The sequence below is a fragment of the Salvia splendens genome, chromosome 22 (assembly GCF_004379255.2).
Source record: "Salvia splendens isolate huo1 chromosome 22, SspV2, whole genome shotgun sequence".
NCBI classification, from domain to species: Eukaryota; Viridiplantae; Streptophyta; class Magnoliopsida; order Lamiales; family Lamiaceae; genus Salvia; species Salvia splendens.
The window spans coordinates 23752270-23771948 of record NC_056053.1 but is presented as its reverse complement, the minus strand read 5'-3'; the positions used below and the strand labels follow the sequence as shown (position 1 = coordinate 23771948).

The following is a 19679-nucleotide window of genomic DNA, read 5'->3' as shown; positions in this document are numbered from 1 at the left end:
ATTACTTTTTTTCTCTACCTTTCTCTTAATTTACCAATTTTACAGTAAAACTCGTGTCAAATCCAAAATGCATATTCTTTGGGGACAGATGGAGTAATATTTTCATATTTTATTCCCTTATTTTATTTTGTATTAACTTATCATCCCTATTCACTTGTCACTTGACTTATTAAACTCCATATTCTTAAATTTTGTGTGAAAAAAACGTCTCCATTAACGTAAATGAGTAGTACTGTAGTAGTAAATATTTTTAAATGGCCTCATAGGCATCGAGACTTGAGTAATTTAAGGTGAAAATTAAAATATAATGAATCATAAAGATAATAGTAACACGTGCAATTCTGACAATAGTTGAAACAAATGTTTTGGTAGTCATAGATTTGTGTAGGTGGTGTCTAATCCATTTGAATTTTTGATGCTTTTCACACGTGTGGGGGCGCCACACCCATTCTCAAATCCCAATTAAATATTTTCTACAAGAAAATAGTTGGATCTTAGTTTCGAAACCATATACAAATAATTCGAAATGTGTTTCCACTCATTCATAATAATTGCACAAAAAAGTGTCGTGGGGCTCGATGATTTATTCAACTATGCTATGATTTTTCATTTTGAGTTTTTTTAGGATTGTGAAGATTAGATTTTTGGGTAGGATAATAGCTAGCTTAATTTAAATAATGCCACTTTTTAGTTATGTAAAATAATTTGAATTATTTCATATAACTACATATCCACATGAATATTTTTCTAAATCTAACAGTTAAAATAAGGAACGTTTTACATGTAGAAATAGTATGTGAACGAGCATCGATATAGTGACAAACAATGATAGTTTTCGTGAGAATTGAGAATGACAGATTATGAAATACGACTCTATAGGTATATTAAACTTCATACATAACAAATTTACGAAGATGGAGTAATAATTTAGGATAATTTTGGTTATATTTGATAATGTCATCTCATTTCATGTCAGTGGTGACAAACTCCAATTCTTCATCAAGACAAGCATGTGCTAAATGTTCAAAGCTTACCTAATTATGTATGAGTCATCTAAATAAAGTATTTCGCATCTTATTTGTGTCACAATTCATCATGATGCTTTATTCTAAAAATGGGGGCTCCAATCATATACTATAGATTACTCCAAAGTATTCACTATTTATACCTTTTTTAGAATGAAATTGAAAACTGCTTATGTGATGTAGTTCAAACGGTAAAATTCGAAGTAACAAAGAAGAACATTAGCATTGCTTGAAATTAAATGGGTAATCGTCACATAATTTTATTTTATTTGGTTCCAACTATAAATTTGACATGACATATTATATTTTTCAATTGTATGTCACGAAGCTATCTAACCAATTGACCAACCTTTATAAGACTCAATTTGATCTAGTAGTAGTATAATAAATCAAACATAACATAAATGTACAATAAATTGTCTAATGTCTGGTGATTTGATTTCAAGTGTTGCACTATTTGATTTAGATATTTGGTCACACCTAAATTAATATGGAGTATTTGACATAGGTTGGCTTAATTAAGGTGAAATGTTGTTTCCCATGTGTTAATTAAAATTTAATCTTTTCCCATGTGTTAATTAAAATTTAATCTAAATGGTAATGAATTGATCAAAATCACTTGGTTGTAGTCTAGTTAGATAAGTGTACACATTTTTGTGGTCGGTGTTGGTATTTGTTCGATCTTATGTGACAAATGTGATGTGTATAACATAGCCTAAACGTTAAGTAATCAAACAGAAATAGAGTGATAACATGCTTACTTAAAATTCAATCATACAGTTTAATTGACAGATTTCATGTTCGTTAATTAGTTATTCCCCAAGCTTCGCCCTTACAACCAAAAATTTAAAATTTAAAATTATACACTATGCATAATGTATAGAATCTAAAAATTGCAGAACAATCGTCTCCTCAAATATGATAAAGGGGCATGACTTATATCTTGACATGACATATGTCTTAAGTTGAGGAACAGATGCCTCATTTCACAACAGATAAAAGAGGGGCCATTATCAAATGTTGGAGCATCATCAAACACATCATGTCAAAGTAAAAATAATACTCCCTAGTATTCATTATTTACAGACGGTATAAAAAAGTACCCAAATTTAATTCATCAGAATTATCTTATGGTAAGAAATGGAGTAATAGTACAGCGATGAAAGATAGTAGTAGTATTATTCAAGTTTCAACATTAAAGCTTTTAACTGTAGAGATCATCATCATCAGCTGCACCAGAGCCTCCTGCAAAAGGGTCGGCTGCGGCCGCAGCGCTGCCCCCGGTCTGCTCTGCAAACCGGAATTCTGCGCCGAATCCCCTCGACTGTTGTAGGGTCTGTGCGAACGCCTGGTACTTGCGTATGTCGGCGTCACTCACGCTCCTCCGAGCAAACTTCATCGATTCCTCGAAGTGTGCGGGTTTGATCTCGGCATACTCGTCCTCGATGTCTTCCTCCATGGCCTCGGGGTTCTCGCTCCTTCGCTTCTCCCTCTCGATATCCTGAGAAAAACAGAAACAGCCGCGTTCGTAAAAACATACCCTATACTATTTTTATCTATCTAAGCGACTCGATCATTGTACCTTCTCGATGTTTTCCCGGATGGCATACTTGACCGCGCGTTGGCATATCTCGGTAATGTCGGCGCCGCTGAATCCTTGTGTGTACTTGGCGAGGGCTCTGAGGTCGACGTCTTTGGAGACGGGCGACTTTCTCAAGCACGACTTGAATATTTGATAGCGGGATTCCTCATCGGGAAGAGGGATGTAGATGAGTTGATCGAGACGGCCCGGGCGGAGGAGGGCGGGATCGATGATGTCAGGCCTGTTGGTGGCACCAATAATGAAGACAGTCTTTTTGGCGTTCATACCATCCATTTCTGTTAGGAGTTGATTCAACACACGATCGGCAGCGCCACCAGCATCTCCTACACTGCTTCCTCTCTGCAAAAGGCGAGCCGTGTGAGCCACTGGAATTACATAGTCTATTTCAAGTACGAATACAAAGAGTTGCATAAACACGAACCTGAGTAGCAATGGAGTCCAACTCATCGAAAAATAGGACGCAAGGAGCAGATTGGCGAGCCTTGTCGAAAATCTCTCTGACATTCGCTTCACTCTCTCCGAACCACATAGTGAGCAATTCAGGCCCCTTGACACTGATGAAGTTCGCCTGACACTCGTTCGCGATAGCCTTGGCCAGCAAAGTTTTTCCACATCCAGGAGGACCATAGAAAAGAACTCCCTTCGAGGGCGACATTCCAAATTTCTCAAACTTCTCGGGATGCTCAACCGGATATTGAACCGTCTAAATCATCAAGACCATATTAAAAGTTTAGTATGGACGACAACACTCACATTGGAGCATACATTTTGCACAATCAGAATTATTGATCGTTTATGAAAAAGACGCACCTCTTGGAGCTCGCGCTTGACATTTTCAAGGCCTCCGATGTCTTCCCAACTGACATTGGGCACTTCAACAACCTATAACATCCAATTCCGCAAATTAGTAGGAGATATGAATTAGATATTGGAATCAATACTTTTGAAAACGGTAACGAGAAGAACAACAAGGAAAACCTACCGTCTCACGTAGAGCAGAGGGGTTGCTCGTTCCAAGAGCAGTCTGGAAGTGCTCATTGCTGACAGCCATGGAGTTCAGTATCTCAGCATCAATGGAGTCGTCTTCCAAGTCTATCACATCCATTTTCTCCCTAATGCATTGAAGGGCAGCCTCAGTGCACAAAGCAGCTAAATCGGCACCAACATAGCCATGTGTATCCTTGGAAATTCTCTCCAAATCAACCTGCAATAGCAAACAGAAGTTACAGATTCATTCAAAGTCCATCAAATTAGTACATCGTATGAACTCCTATTAAAATCTAAAGTTGTCCGAGCTTACATCTTCAGCAAGTTTCATGTTCTTTGTGTGTATACGAAGCACCTCGAGGCGCCCTACTTCATCAGGAACGCCTATGTCTATTTCCCTATCAAACCTCCCAAACCTTCTAAGAGCAGGGTCAATGCTGTTGGGACGGTTTGTAGCACCCATCACAATAACGTGAGCACGAGCCTTGAGCCCATCCATCAATGTCAGGAGTTGGGATACGATTCTCCTTTCTACTTCTCCATGGGTTTTCTCTCTCTTGGGAGCTATGGAGTCGATTTCATCAATAAATATGATAGAAGGCGCGTTCTTCTCAGCTTCCTCAAAGGCCTTCCTGAGGTTACTTTCACTTTCTCCCGCCATTTTCGACATTATCTCTGGTCCATTAATACAGAAGAAGAAAGCACCAGTCTCGTTGGCCACAGCTCGGGCAATCAAGGTTTTCCCAGATCCAGGAGGACCATAAAGCAGAATTCCTTTTGGAGGCTTCACTCCGATTGACTTAAAAAGCTGTGGGTGCCTCAGCGGCAGCTCTACCAATTCACGAATCTGAGCCATCTGTTTACGAACACCACCCACATCATCGTAACCAACTTCATCCAACCTATCCTCATCCTCCCTTCTTACAGGGTCTCCTTCACAGAAGATCTCCGTATCAGGGGCAACAACACAGTATTCTGAAGGATCAGTTTCAACGACCTTGAACTCTACGCTTCTCATTCCTCCTCTCACAAGAAACAAATCACCCTTCCTCACAGGCCGGTATGACTCAAGGAAATATGCTGCAGACACAAAAAAAAGAAGTCAGGCCCAAGATTATACACATAATAAACATGCTTTAACTAACCAATATATTCCAAAAATAGGGTGCCCATTAAAACTAACTAGAATGAATCACTACCTTGATTGTGCTGTTCATTTTCCAATTCTATACAACAATTATAGATGTTCAGATTATAAGAGAATATTGTTTAAAACTCTTTGGATGGACTGACTACCCAATGCAGTAAAGCCAATAAAATCCCAATCATAAATAAACAACACACCACATGAAAATTCAAATCTTAATTAAACTCACGTTTCAGGTAAGCATCGAAAAGGTTTCCAGTAACCCCTTCAATGGTGTCATCCACAGGGAGAATATGGACTCGCTTCCCATACTTCACATCAGGACATAAGTGCACGGAAACGACATCTCCTAGTCTAACTCTGAGATTGTTCCGGACAACCTTATTCATCCGAATCTTTGGTTGCTCGCAGGAATCCTCAGCAAGAGCGATGCAGACAGTATCTTTTCTTTTCTTACCCTATAATCCAGGTTATAATAAGTAAAACAAGGATTAATGGCATTAACATTATAAGCTATCGAGCATCGATGATGAATCTAAGTAATTCCACAAGAAGCAAAATGGAAAACATTAATAAAAGAAAAAAACAAATCATGGCAATTAGCATCCGAATTCTCATACCATAGTATTACTAGTAAACACACATTATGCAACATCATATTGTAATTTGTAACAACATATCACATTAAATAAAGCTATCGAAATTTGCAAATTACTTTCTATTTCTCTTTTAATTATCGACACACAATTCAATTCTCACCATTCAATAAAAACAAAGCTAAACAAACTATTCAAAGTATCAATCTTCCACGAACAGAAACACACAAAATTCAAGCTTCAAAACTCAAATTTGGGTATAACTATATGTATCAGAGAGGTTGACAGTAAAACCCCAAATTAGATCTCAACATCCTCACCACATTCTTCCCCAAAACAAGAGCTGTACAATGCTAGCTCAGCTCAATACAGACAAACAGAAGAAACCAGCCAATTACTGCATCAATTAACATGAAGCATCCTCCCCCAAATCAATCACACAAAGCTACAACATCTCAATCATCAATATACACACACAAATACTACAAGAGACAAAAATAAACCTTGATCAAAATTGTGTCTCCGCGGAAAATCTGGAGTTTCTCCATAGTATCAGGGTGAAGAGAAACTACAGAATTGTCATCGTTGATGGCCTCATCCACCACCAACCGATTCGCCGCCTTTTTCCTCTCCAAAATCGCAGTGCTGAAGTCCTTCTTCGCGTTGCTACACATCATGAACCAATTGACAACAATAAGAGCGAGAATTCCACAAAATTAACCTAAAAACAGATGAAATTTCTCCATCGATGAAAGAACATCGAGCGAGAATTTCAAATTTCAATAATGCAAAGAAATACTCACGGATCGGATGGCCCTGGCTGATTGCTCATGGTTATAGAATTCTGGGGATTGCTGAAAAAGATGCAAATTTGCGAAAAGGGTTTGGAGTTTGTTGATGAATTGAAGCTGCTGTGAATAGTTGGGAAATGTATAGTGAAAATTGCGTCGTTTCTTGTTACCAAAGAAAGGAAAATCTACTCTGTTTTGGACTGCTGTTTACTAATTTGGGTAAAAATATATTAATATTTTTTGTTTAATTCTTTAATTTTTGTTAAATAAGTAAATATTTATAATGCTATTTTAAGAGGAAAAATAGCTTTTTTATTTTAGGTAGAATTTGATTTGGCAGTAATTTAAGTAATTAAATTATGGAGAAGTAAAATAGAACTATCTAGACTATTGTAGAAGTAATTGGATAATTTGTTCATACGAGTGTACGGACTTTTTGAATAATATAAATAAATCAATTAATCAATTTCCCACTTGAAATTTTATCCTACACGAATAAGTTAACAATCATAATTTCATATAGAGAAAAATATGTTCCATTGAAAAAATATGCTTTTATATAGTAAATCTTGGCTTGTTAGATAATGGAGTACATTACTAATATTTCAAGAATGGTATAATCAACTTAAATAATGATAAAATAAGATAGGTGCTAGAATTCGGTTGCTATACACTATAGTCGATAATCTTTGAGATGGATTCGAATAATTGATACAATATTTAACTAATTTTAAGTATATAACTAGAGAATAAATCTCAGCCACACATCTTAATACTTCAAATTAATCTTATGGCTTAGCTATTTTTACATGTTTTAAATAAAAAATAATTAACAAAAGCATTTTTGGAAACCATATTCAACTCCAACTCTCCTTCAAATTTCCAACTCCAATTTCAGAAAAAATGGGGCTTCTATTCACACTCTTTTTCCTCTCCCCTCTCTTCCTCCTCTCCCCAGCCTCCGCCGCCGAGCAACACCACCCCCCGGCGCCCTCGCCGGCGCCGCCAATTGCAACATTTTCCGCGGTAAATGGGTGTACGACGCCTCCTACCCGCTCTACGACTTCTCCTCCTGCCCCTTCATCGACGACCAGTTCAGTTGCCTCAAATACCGCCGTCCAGATCGGAATTACCTTAAGTACCGGTGGCAGCCTTTCTCGTGCAACCTAGCTAGGTAATCGATTGATTCAATTTCTTTTGATCATCGCTTCCGGCGAAGCAGCTGCAGGCGGACGGAGGTGGCAGAGGAAGCCATGGATGAACCACGGAAGCTTCCGCGGTCCCCCGCGATCGCCTCGTGAATCCAACGGCTGAGCATCCGCTTCCAGTTCCTAAATTGCCTATTTAGTTTCAAAATCTGGCGATTTTGCTCTGTTCTTGTAGGTGTGATCTTACTGCCAAGAGAAACTATCATTTGTATGGTGATATTGTTTCTTTTGATATAACATACTCAACAAATAGGTATGTGCACACTAACTACTATTTTTCACTTCAGTGAAGTATATTGTGCATTACAGTGATGTATATTTCTGTATGCTTATAGTGTATTGTTTTTCATTTTAGGGAAGTATATTGAGCAATTAGTGAACTACAATATGCTTACAGTGAAGTGTATTGAGCATGTCTTGACATTGAGTATATTGAGCATATAGTGATGTATATTGTGCATTACATTAATGTATATTTCTGCATGCTTATAGTGTATTATTTTTCATTTTAGGGAAGTATATTGAGCAATTAATGAACTACAATATGCTTATAGTGAAGTGCATTGAGCATGCCTTGACATGGAGTATATTGAGCATATAGTGATGTATATTGTGCATTACAGTGATGTATATTTCTGCATAGTTATAGTGTATTTTTTTTTATTGAACATTCAGTGAAGTATACTGAGTATGCTTTATAGTGTACTATTTTTATTCATTTAGTGAATAATATTTAGCATTTAGTGAACTTAGTATATGCTTATAGTGATGTATTTTGAGCATGCATTATAGTGTACTGTTTTTTCATTTCAGTGACGTATATTGTTCATATAGTGGAGTATATTCTGCATGCCTTATATTGATTTTAATATGTAGGTATTGTATGATATTGGTGATAAATTGCGAAACGTAGCAATCTGCTTCGGCTTCGGCTTCGGAAAAGGGCACGCCGGCGTCGCTGAAGTCGACGTAGAGGTTGGCGATGCTGCGGCCGACAAGGGGGTAGTATATGGAGAGGACCTCCGATAGGGATTTTTTCAACTGTTTTGATTTTAAGGAGTCGGAGAATTTTGGATTTGGTGTGTAAAAGAAGACGAAAGGAATGAATGTTGTAAATGCACGTTGATCAAGAAATGAGAGTTGGTATTTTTTATTATCTGTAAATTTTGTTATTGGTTTTTCGTTTTCTGTAAATCTTTTGGTTAGATTCATTGTAAGATAAAGAAGAATAGATGTATATTAATATGAGCACAATATGTATATGATGAAATGTCACAATGAGTTCATTATTTGTTGCTCAACATATTACTACTGCTATTTCTTAGTTTTTGCACAACTTATTACTTGTGTCATTTGTTGATTGTTGCTCAATTTATTACTACTATCATTTATTGATTGTTTCTCAACATATACAATAATTCGTTATATTAATGGAATGATGTGTCTGTGATATATGCGTATAGTGATTTATTTTCTTCATATCAGTGAAGTAAAAACATGCTTAGAGTGATGTGTTCCACGGTTAAGTGATGTTTCTGTGATATTTTCTTATAGTGATCTATTTTCTTCATATCAGTGAAGTAAAAACATGCTTAGAATGATGTGTTCCACGGTTAAGTGATGTTTCTGTGATATATGCGTATAGTGATCTATTTTGTTCACATCAGTGAAGTAAAAACATGCTTAGAGTGATGTTTTCCACGGTTAGAGTGATGTTTCTGTGATATTTTCTTATAGTGATCTATTTTGTTCACATCAGTGAAGTAAAAACATGCTTAGAGTGATGTGTTCCACGGTTAAGTGATGTTTCTGTGATATATGCGTATAGTGATCTATTTTCTTCATATCAGTGAAGTAAAAACATGTTTAGAGTGATGTGTTCCACAGTTAAGTGATGTTTCTGTGATATATGCGTATAGTGATCTATTTTCTTTATATCAGTGAAGTAAAAACATGCTTATAGTGATGTTTTCCATGGTTAGAGTGATGTTTCTGTGATATTTTCTTATAGTGATCTATTTTGTTCACATCAGTGAAGTAAAAACATGCTTAGAGTGATGTAAAAACATGCTAAGAGTGATGTATTCCATGGTTAGAGTGATGTGTCTGTAATATTTTCTTATAGTGATATGTTTTGTTCACATCAGTGAAGTAAAAACATGCTAAGAGTGATGTGTTCCATGGCTAGAGTGATGTTTCTATTATATTTTCTTATAGTGATCTGTTTTGTTCACATCGGTGAAGTAAAAATATGTTAAGAGTGATGTGTTCCACGGTTAGAGTGATGTGTGTGTGATATTTGGTTATAGTGATCTATTTTGTTCACATCGGTGAAGTAAAAGCATGCTTAGAGTGATGTGTTTCACGGTTAGAGTGATGTTTCTGTGATATTTTCTTATAGTGATCTATTGTGTTCACATCAATGAAGTAAAAACATGCTTAGAGTGATGTATTCTATGGTTAGAGTGATGTGTCTGTGATATTTTGTTATAGTGATCCATTTTGTTCACATCAGTGAAGTAAAAACATGCTAAGAGTGATGTATTCCATGGTTAGAGTGATGTTTCTGTTATATTTTCTTATAGTGATCTGATTTGTTCAAATCAGTAAAGTAAAAACATGCTAAGAGTGATGTGTTCAACGGTTAGAGTGATGTGTCTATGATATTTGGTTATAGTGATCTATTTTGTTCACATCAGTGAAGTAAAAACATGTTTAGAGTGATGTATTTACAAGAAACATTCTGAAAAAACGAAACATCATATTTACAAGAAATTCTATAGAACATGTGTACGCAACCAATCTCAAAACTCGAATAAGTAGAAGTTATGCACTCGGAGTTTGAGAAATTGAAATGCGGATCTGGTAGCTCGGAATCGCTTCAATCCGGTCTCGTGGCGCTTGCGCAGCTCTACAATTCATTCGAGGAATTCAGTCGAAATAAATCATCAGGAGTCGATGGTGTTGATCGGAAATCGATGGAGGAATCTCTGTCGCGATTGGTGGATCTGCTTGACGCGTGCGGCGGCGTCAGAGAGGTGCTTCAGTTGATGAGATAGAACGTCCGCGCGCTTCAATCGGTGATGTGGCGGAAGGGAACTGATTCCGATTCCGCGGTGCAAAACGACGACGGAGAGGTCGCTGGTTTCGAGGCGAAGGCGACGGCGACAAGAAGGTTGAATCGCGCGAATTTTGCAGAAGAGAGAAGAGAGAAGAGAGGTTGAATCGCGCGACGTAGTTTTCAAATGAGAGCATTTTACTTTCTACCCTAATTTTGTCTGTGAAGTGACCATTATACCCCCGCCTTGTTATAGTGAAGTAAATTTGTGATAAGAGTGAACTGATTCTCCTTTAAATTAAAAAATCACATGTATTAATACTAGCCCTTGATTTTCTTGATCTTGTGGCTGTGATTTGTTCTCTAGTTATGTACTTAATGGGCACTTGCCCTAAATCACTATATATATATATATATATATATATATATATATATATATATATATATATATATATATATATATATATATATATATTATAGAGGTGTGATCAAATACAAACCCTTATCTATAATACAAACTACAAACTTTAATCCTATACATTCCTTGTAATTAATCTACGGTTTGTTGGGGGTTGATTTTTCGATGTCAAGGGAGTGTACAAATTCTATCAACGGGGGTGTATATGGAAATTGTTTTTTCCATCAGTTACATACATCCCTCATTTCACTCCAATCTGCCATAATACTAACAAGAATTATCTGTAACAGTTTTTAGGCGTGAATAGTCAATGACGAGTCCCTAATTTATCTTCAATCTCCCAAGCTAACATTATTTTCATTTTTGGAAAGAGATTACATTCAACCACATTATCGTATTACTCATTCCATAATATATCATATTTCTTAATAAATCAACATTGCGATATCAACCTCATTATCCGGTTGAATTTGATCTTCTAAATCTTCTCCGGTGTGCTTCTTCGGTGTGTATTTTACCCGGCGTAAGATCAAGGTCCACATTTGTGTTGAAATGGAGATGGCTTACGAACCTCAAGGTATTTTTCATGCTAATTTGAATAATAGGTGTATCATAATATTGAAACCGATGACGATTATGGTGGATGTTTTTACGTTCGTTGATGAATGAGGTTGAGCGGTAGGTTGTATTTCGAAATGGTTGATGTCTCTGTGATGAATTAGTTATCGATTATTTTGGTGAAGGATTTGTTGAATATCTAGTGTAGAAGCTGTTATGCTAAAACTGATGCAGTATCTGAAACTAATGTAAGCATATGCCTACAAACTGATGTAGTATCGAATTTAGATTCTCGCATTCACTCTCATATCCTCAATCTGCCAGCTCTTTATTTATCTGTTAAATTTTGTTCTTTTCGGTGTCATTTTGTGATGATATTCTACGGTTACGATTCTTTGTGGTGTGTACAGCGGTAGTCATCCCAGATTGCAGACCCGAGCTGAAACCTTATGCGGGTCAGGTGTTTGAAACATTAGACTAAGGAACTTCCTTTTATGAAGCATATGCCAACGAATGCCGTTTTGATACTCAGAGATTTGGACACAAATTCTCAAATGGTGTCAAAACCTGGCAGACTGTTGTATGCAGCAGGCAAGGTGAAAAGTGGGATGTCGACGAAGAATGTAGTGCTACCAAATGTAGACGTCGTTCTAGCAGATGTCATTGCAATGCCAAACTTACGTTGAAGTATTCAACTGATTCCGACAGTCCTCGATATGTTGTCAGCAACTTTGTAGACCAACACAATCACGAGATGGTCGATAAAAAACATGTCCGATACATGAAATCCAACGGTAACCTTGGGGATATTCATTATAAATTCATGCAGGACTGCGCAAAGGCCAACATTGGACCTACAATGACTTTCAATTTGTTGAAGGAGTTCATGGGTGGCTACGATGTTGTGGGTTGCACCGTTACAGACATACAGAATAGCAATCGCGACATATTGCAAGAAATGAAAGGCGTTGATGTCCAAATGATTTTAAATCAAATAGAGGATAAGAAGAACACATGTGATGGTTTCCATTACAAATTCTAGCAAGGTAGTGATGGAAAGTTACTTAGTCTTTTTTGGTGTGACGTTGTGTCGCGAAAGAACTACAAGATGTTCGGTGACATTGTATCCTTTGATACTACGTACTCAACAAACAGGTAATCACACGTATGTCTTGTGTCTTACATTTTCTATGTTTTTATATTATGCTCACATTTCAGTTTATGTGTTGAATTATTGGTGACATTTTGTTCACGCTCGTTGCTTGTTATGCTCGTTGAATAAGTATTGCATGGTGTTTGGGCCATTCACTGAAAAAGACAATCACGGATGCCCTGTTATATTTGGTGTCGGATTCGTGTCAAATGAGGGTGTTGACTCATTCTCTTGGTTGCTTAGTGAGTTTGTCGAATGTATGGGTTTCGCGCCTAAGTTGATAATAACCGACCACGATTGGGGGATGAAGCTTCCTGACAAGGTTCCCAAAAAAATACTAGCCAGCGAAGAGTTGAAGAAGGATTTGGACTCTTCTATATGGTCTGAATTGTTGGAGCCAGGGGATTTTGAAGAAACTTGGCTGGCCATTCGTCACGACCACACCTCACTAGTGATAGCGAGTGTGGCTTTCAATGTGACTAAATAAAAGCGAAGATGGAAAGGAACAACATAGATAGTGAATCAAGTTCAAGCATAAGTTTCAAAGTACGAAAGTGGTATAAAAACCAATTTCAAAGTTGGTGGAAAAAATCGAAATTTGGAATGAGTTTATGATTTTTGGGGTAAAAATTCAAATAATAATAATAATAATAATAATAATAATAATAAGATATAATATTAACATAAAGTAAGATCCACGATTCAAAAATTACAATAAAATTTATTTAATAAGTTAGTAATTGAGAACATGATAATAGTAATTATTAATATACATAACTTTAATAAATACATTAAGATTTGATTAAATCAATGACATAATTAATATTATTATTATTGAAGTTTTGTATTTGAAGTGTGGGCCTTGAAAATTTAGCCCAGTTGATTTAACAAAATAGGCCTAATAGCGGATCCCACAATTATTGGGCCATTTAAACATTAATTAATTAGTTAATTAATTAATTTATGTACATATATAAAGCCATAAATTCAATTAGGTTTTCTTCCCAACTCGAAATTAGGGCTACCAGAGAAAGCCCGAATAGAGTTCTGCATAGGCCCGAGCCCGAAAGCGTTGATTCTTTCTGCAAATCTGTCGTTTTAGTGGTTTTTGCTGCTTAAACATCTCTCATACCTCTGCCCGCCTCCATCTCTCCCTCTCTCTCTGAAATGGAGGAAGCACAGTATGAAATCGATTTGGGCAACCTTATGGCCTTCAACCAGCACCATCAATTCGCGTCTCCCCCATCTTCCAGGTCTGTTTTTCTTCTCCTACTCATGTTTAATCTAGTTTAATTTTGTTTTTAATGGGTGTATGATTGGTTTTAGACGAGCTGGAAATTGCTCTTTAATTGCTAGTATTTACCTTGCTTAATTCATTTGGAATTTTATGTATTGTTCATGTGATAGAGAGGAGACTGTAAAGGAAACAATTGAACTTCTACTTATGTTGAATCTAGTTTAATTTTGTTTTCAATGGGTGCATGGTCGCTTTTGGAGGAGCTGGAATTTGCTCTTCATTTGCTAGTATTTTGCTTTGCTTAATTCATTTGGAATTTTGTGTATTGTTTATGTGATAGGGAGGAGATTGTGAAGGAAACAATTGAACAGGCTACGAAATTGGTTCAAGCAGTTGCAGATGCCCTTTTCAGTCTGCCTTCAACGGATGATCCCGACGGCCCGCTCGTCAAGTTGCCTGAACCTAGTACCAAATTGCCCCGAGAAAATCCTGTAAGCTATCTATTTGTTCGAGAATTTGAATGAACTAATGAATCTCAAAGAAGGGGAACATGGGGGGAATGATTTTTGCTTATTGAACTAGTTATATGTTGCCGTTTGCTAGATTAAGGGCAAGGTTAGCTGTAGCTACTTGCGTTTGTGTAGTGTTCTTATTATGCTCACACGGCTGTGAGCTCGGGTCCTAAAATGATCTAGTCCATTGAGTTGGCCATTGAAGCAATTAATTAAGTGCTTTTGAAGCTACGTCTTATACACGATTTTTTTGGGGTCATTATATAGAGGTATAATCTATTTTGATACTAGATGGTTTATAAATTGGTGATTTTGCTTTAATACTTAAATAATAGGATGCGGTAATGATAATATTGCTTACCGCACCATCTTACCCTTCTTTAGAAAATATAAGGATTTTGAGGCCCATGTGTGGCATACTTTAGTACAACCACTGGTCGGTGAGGTAGTGGACTGACTGGAAGTGTTGAACCTGTTGGATACTGAGGATGAAGAGAGATGGATATTTGTGGAAGGTGGAATTTTCTTCTGCTGCATCAAATTATGACAACCAATTGTCGGCTTTGGAGATCATAATGGAAAATTTTCAAAATTATTTTAGTTGTCTTAGGACCTTTAAAAGGAATTTGATAACTGGGAAAAGAATGAAACTTTCTTCATTTTCGTCATAGGAATTATTCTAAAGATAGTGCTCTTCATTTGCTGCACGGGCTTGATTTTGATGCTGCATATGTGACAATTATTGTTTATCTGTTTTTCAGCTTCCGAAGCCTAGACCTCCTACACAATGGGAAGTGTTTGCCAAACAGAAAGGTATATGTTTCAATTTCCATAACGAAATAGATACAGTATGCTTTATTTACTTTTGATTAATGTTACTGACCTTGACTAGGTTTCAAATATTGGGTTCTAAGCGTTCTTTTGAAATATGATTTAGGTATTCAAAAGCGGAAGAAGGAAAAAATGGGGTACGATGAGCAAACCGGTACTTGGAAGAGGCTCCATGGTTATGATCGTATTAATGATGACAATGATATACCAATCATTGAGGCCAAGGCTACTGATGGTAAAAATGTCAATACCCTTCTTATTTTATTTCTCCAACCTAAATGCTTTCATAATTACTACAGATATCCAAATTTTCTTTGCTATTTTGCTATTTCGTTCAGAGCAATGTATGTATAAACTTATCTCAATGGGCTTGAAAATCATGACAAAAACTTTTTTTGGCTAGATTGGGCTAGTGTTGATTTTTTTGTAAATTGTAATGATTTGTATCTGTATTTTTATCTTCTATACTGTCAGTATGATAAATTGATAATATTAGCATATCCTGAAGTACTACATCTTCTCATTCTTTAATAATCTGTCTTTCCTTTTTCCAGAGCCCGGAACAGATCCTTTTGCTGAGAGACGCAAGGAGAAGAAAAGCAGAGTTGACAAACAGGAGGGTAATCGATTAAAAAACCTGAAAAATGCACAGAAAGCAGGTGCCTTGCCAAGGTTAGCTTTTGACCTCCTTTAGATACTTGGAATTTTGATTTTGCATCTATTGGAAATAATTAGTACTATCACATGTGAATGTATAGTTTCACAGTGCTTTTTCTATGACAAAATTCAGTCAACTTTGCCAGATACTTCAGTTTTATAGCAATGCTTAATATGGGTGTCTTCATAATTTGCAGCCATATTCAACTTGCAGCGACTGCCTTACCTATAACAGGAACACAATCACAACCTAAGAGAGTTAGCAAAGATGTGCTACAAAATGTCGCTGGCATGGCAGCAACTGCAACAGCGAGTGGTGGGAAATTTGACAAGAAATTGCCAGGTGAAAAACCTCTGAAGCATGAAAAGAAGTATAGGAAGGTCTGTCTCATCACCCTTTCCTCGAGCTTAACTTCTTACCTGTTGACCGATTTCTGGCTCATTGCTTTTCCTATTATTATCTGTTGTGCAGTACCTACCGGCCGTGGAAGGATCAGGAATGGGAGCCATCGAGAAACAGCAGACTGAGAGTGTCTTGAACAGGTTGATGTCCAAGCACTCTCACCAGATACTCAATGTAGAAAAGGTGCGCTTCTTCTCTTGGTTCCGCTTCTGGTTTCCACACACCTACAAACTCCATTAACCATTCAATCTGTCGAAATGCAGGCTGTGAACATGCACAACATGAAGAAAGAGAAGAACCAAAGGAGGCAAGGTGGGCAATCATCGAACTCAGGCAAGTTTAAGGCGAACAAGAAATCTTTCAAGAAAACGTCGAAGAAAGGTCCCTCCTCAAGTAAAGGAAAATCAAAATGATGCTCTCATCTCTCTTGATTATCGTATGGGATCTTGAAATTTTTGTTAGGCAATTAGTTAAATTAAGCTGGACATGTCAGACAATTATCTAAAGAAATATATTTTGGAGAAATGTATTATCTTCGAATCTATTTTGCTGTCAGCATTTCCAATTTTATCTATCTAGTTCTGAGAGCTGGAACTGTTGGATTTTCCCAAAGTCTTTTGGAAGATTATAATATAGGAGTAAGTGATAGGTATAAAATTTCATAGGTTAGCCTAATATTTTTGGCCATTTTTAAATATTCCCGTGATAAACTATTAATGTTTTATACTCCCTCCATCGCACTTTTCAATTTGACAGTATAAATTTAAGCACAAGTAATTAGTATAATTAAATTAAAATTTTAAGTATAATAAAGAAACACTTAATAAAAGACTACTTAATTAACTTTAATACCTTAATTAAATATCATAGGAGTAATTAATATTTAAAATAGAAATAGTACAAATAGTTTAGAACGATCAGGATCTGAATGAGATGTGAAAGTAGCATAAGAGGGTGTCATTCAGTAAGCAAAATTCATTAATTTAAACAAATAAGAGATCAATACGTAACAAAGTTTTGATTTGACCCCATTACATAAATTAGCTTCAAACTCAATCAAGTTGATCGAATATTCTTGAATGAATAAAAAGTCTCCGTCAATATTAATTAAAAACAATATTCCCATTCACATCAATGTCTCCCCATAAAAAAACACTAAAATAAAATATCATGATACAATATTCAAGATTCCAACAATTTGACACAAGCATCCAAGAAATAATACTACAAAAAGGCAATAAAGATAGACATAAACTAAACATCTGGATTTGACCCCATAATTGTCATTACTCAAACTCAAACACTCTCTCTTGAAGCAATCTTGGCCGTTAGATCTTCCACAAATCGATTGAAATTTACCACTGAAGAACCACCACCACCTAATGCATCCTCTAATATTTTGCCAACGTCTTTGATTTTTTGCCTTATCTCTTGTGACTTCATCAAATAATTAACTCTCTCAGCAACACCTTTCCTCAACGGTGTTGATTTATTGTCACACAAATTAATTCCTATCTTCAAATCATCCACCACCAATTTCCTATTAGTAAACTGATCAGTCAACAAGGGATAACATATCAACGGGACACCGCACTTCATGCTCTCGAGAATCGAGTTCCATCCACAGTGCGTCAGAAATCCCCCGACGCTCGGGTGAGAGAGGACCTCGAGCTGATCGCACCACAGTACGATCAGCCCGCGGCCCTCGACCCGTCGCTCGAAACCGGCGGGCAGGACCTCGGGGTGCTCTGAACTGACTATGTCAGGTCGGAGCACCCATATGAAGTGGACCCCACTAATCAATAGGCCATTTGCCAACTCCTCAATCACGTGTTTGCTAGTGTGAGCGTAGCTCCCGAAGGAGATGTATAAAACTGAGCCACGTGGCTTGCTGTCGAGCCACGTGGTGCAGTCTGACTCGGCCCAGAGGCTTGTAGAGATCCGGTTCTTGGTGAACCCGGGTGTGAAAACCGGCCCGATCGCATGGAACGACTGGATTTGACGCAAGGCGGAGATTGTGTCTTGTTCGAGCTCTTCGACCGTGTTGCATAGCATGAAATCCGCCTTCTTCGCGTCTTTGAAGCATCGGTCGACGATCCGATGCACGGTCGTATTGATATCGTCTTCGGCTTGAAGATACGAAGGTAAATCCGCAGTCGCTAAGGATGTCACTCCCGGAATGTAGTCAATTTCGTCGGAGCGATTTCCTAAAACGTAGACATGTTTTTCACTCTCGTATTTTATTTCATATATAAGTTCGTTTAACATTCAAACTAACATTGTTAGTACATATAAGTTGTACTAGTCGCAGCTTACTTCGAAAGGTGTGCATTTTTAAAATCAATGAATATCGTTTTTATTAATTAGATCGATGCTACATCTGATGAAATAATTACTTACCAGCCAGTGAAGCGAAATGGCCATTCTCCTTGAGGAGATGGACATGGTAATAGGAGGTTAGGACAAGGGCCGGCTCGGTGAAGAAAGACACGTTGGCAAGATTATACTTTCGGGCAATCGAGGACGGCCACACGTAGAACGTGTCGACAATCAACGTGTTGATTGACGGGTCGTTCAGTACCATTCCACCAACTAGGTCATCCACGTGTGCTGGGAACACGTGCATGATCCCCTCAAAGAACTGGTCATGGTGGAGGGACCGATCGAACGCTAGTGGGAATCCATCCGTGACCGTGGCATAACGAACGTCGAGCCCCTTTTCACGGGATTCGAGGAAGATGTCTTGGTCGGGGAGGAGTCCGCGGGACCGGGAGATTTGGTGGTGGACGGAGTGGGTGTTGATGAAGGTGATTGTGAAGCCATTTGAGGCAAGCTTGATGGCTAGGTTTACAAATGGAATCACATGGCCTTGGAGAGGGTAGGGAAACATTAGTGCATGAGGCTTTTCTTTGATTTTCTTCATTTTTGTTCAATCACTAGTATAAATTTGAAACAAATGAAGTATGTGCTATATATAATAAGGTGGTGTTTAATCAAGATTTCTGGGTCAGATCAAACACATGGTGTCTAGTAATTTAACTCTAATTACATTATTACACATACATATACTTTTTTAATATATTAATATTTGTAGGATATACTTCCTCCATTCTTTTCAAAGTGAAGCATTTTTTTCGGGTACATAATTCAGTGTTGGTCTATTACAATCAGATCTATACTATCTTTGCAAACGAACTTCAGATCTTCTAAAAAAAATAAAACAAAATATAATCATTTCTCAAAATAAACATATCATGGGAAATTGGGAATATATGAGAAATTGGACGGTGTGGATTTGACAGAAGATCGAAAATTTGAAAGAAATATAAATACGTTTCAATTAAATGTGGTACGAGATAACATGCATCTTATATTCATGGGTTTATACATTTTAGCTGTGAAAATGTAATTTGGAGCTATGCGATACAATTATTGAAAGGAAGTTAAACCCAAAGTAGGCATCAAAATTATATTTAATAAAGCTTAGCAGAATAC

At 37.0% G+C, this 19679-nt stretch overlaps 3 protein-coding genes across 3 annotated transcripts; 1 reads left to right on the top strand and 2 right to left on the bottom strand.

Moving 5' to 3' along the window:
- Nucleotides 1–2070: 2070 nt before the first annotated feature.
- LOC121787598 (cell division control protein 48 homolog E-like) lies at nucleotides 2071–6334 on the bottom strand. The gene is made up of 9 exons (XM_042186373.1): nucleotides 6162–6334; nucleotides 5862–6024; nucleotides 4992–5220; nucleotides 3929–4695; nucleotides 3611–3832; nucleotides 3439–3510; nucleotides 3050–3331; nucleotides 2608–2967; nucleotides 2071–2526 (listed from the first exon to the last, which is right to left on the bottom strand). Exons 1-9 carry the CDS (start codon nucleotides 6188–6190, stop codon nucleotides 2230–2232), a joined length of 2421 nt encoding a protein of 806 aa, XP_042042307.1. The 5' UTR covers nucleotides 6191–6334; the 3' UTR covers nucleotides 2071–2229.
- Nucleotides 6335–13560: 7226 nt separating this feature from the next.
- LOC121787293 (ribosome biogenesis regulatory protein homolog) lies at nucleotides 13561–16726 on the top strand. Its single transcript, XM_042185976.1, has 8 exons — nucleotides 13561–13797; nucleotides 14122–14272; nucleotides 15055–15106; nucleotides 15231–15359; nucleotides 15679–15796; nucleotides 15979–16162; nucleotides 16254–16367; nucleotides 16448–16726. Exons 1-8 carry the CDS (start codon nucleotides 13712–13714, stop codon nucleotides 16595–16597), a joined length of 984 nt encoding a protein of 327 aa, XP_042041910.1. The 5' UTR covers nucleotides 13561–13711; the 3' UTR covers nucleotides 16598–16726.
- Nucleotides 16727–17287: 561 nt separating this feature from the next.
- Nucleotides 17288–19205, bottom strand: LOC121787292 (UDP-glycosyltransferase 86A1-like). The gene is made up of 2 exons (XM_042185975.1): nucleotides 18585–19205; nucleotides 17288–18391 (listed from the first exon to the last, which is right to left on the bottom strand). The coding sequence occupies exons 1-2, from the start codon at nucleotides 19105–19107 to the stop codon at nucleotides 17481–17483; spliced, it is 1434 nt and encodes a 477-aa protein (XP_042041909.1). The 5' UTR covers nucleotides 19108–19205; the 3' UTR covers nucleotides 17288–17480.
- Between the last annotated feature and the right edge of the window lie 474 nt (nucleotides 19206–19679).

Excerpts from the sequence above, each read along its gene's own strand:
- LOC121787598 (XM_042186373.1), bottom strand. The coding sequence starts at position 6,190 with ATGAGCAATCAGCCAGGGCCATCCGATCC. Across the intron at positions 6,025-6,161 it reads CAGCCAGGGCCATCCGATCC|CAACGCGAAGAAGGACTTCA; the intron begins GTGAGTATTTCT and ends CATGATGTGTAG. Across the intron at positions 2,527-2,607 it reads TCCGGGAAAACATCGAGAAG|GATATCGAGAGGGAGAAGCG; the intron begins GTACAATGATCG and ends TGTTTTTCTCAG.
- LOC121787293 (XM_042185976.1), top strand. The coding sequence starts at position 13,712 with ATGGAGGAAGCACAGTATGAAATCGATTTGGGCAACCTTATGGCCTTC. Across the intron at positions 14,273-15,054 it reads AATTGCCCCGAGAAAATCCT|CTTCCGAAGCCTAGACCTCC; the intron begins GTAAGCTATCTA and ends TCTGTTTTTCAG. Across the intron at positions 15,107-15,230 it reads AGTGTTTGCCAAACAGAAAG|GTATTCAAAAGCGGAAGAAG; the intron begins GTATATGTTTCA and ends AATATGATTTAG.
- LOC121787292 (XM_042185975.1), bottom strand. The coding sequence starts at position 19,107 with ATGAAGAAAATCAAAGAAAAGCCTCATGCACTAATGTTTCCCTACCCT. Across the intron at positions 18,392-18,584 it reads CCATTTCGCTTCACTGGCTG|GAAATCGCTCCGACGAAATT; the intron begins GTAAGTAATTAT and ends TCTACGTTTTAG.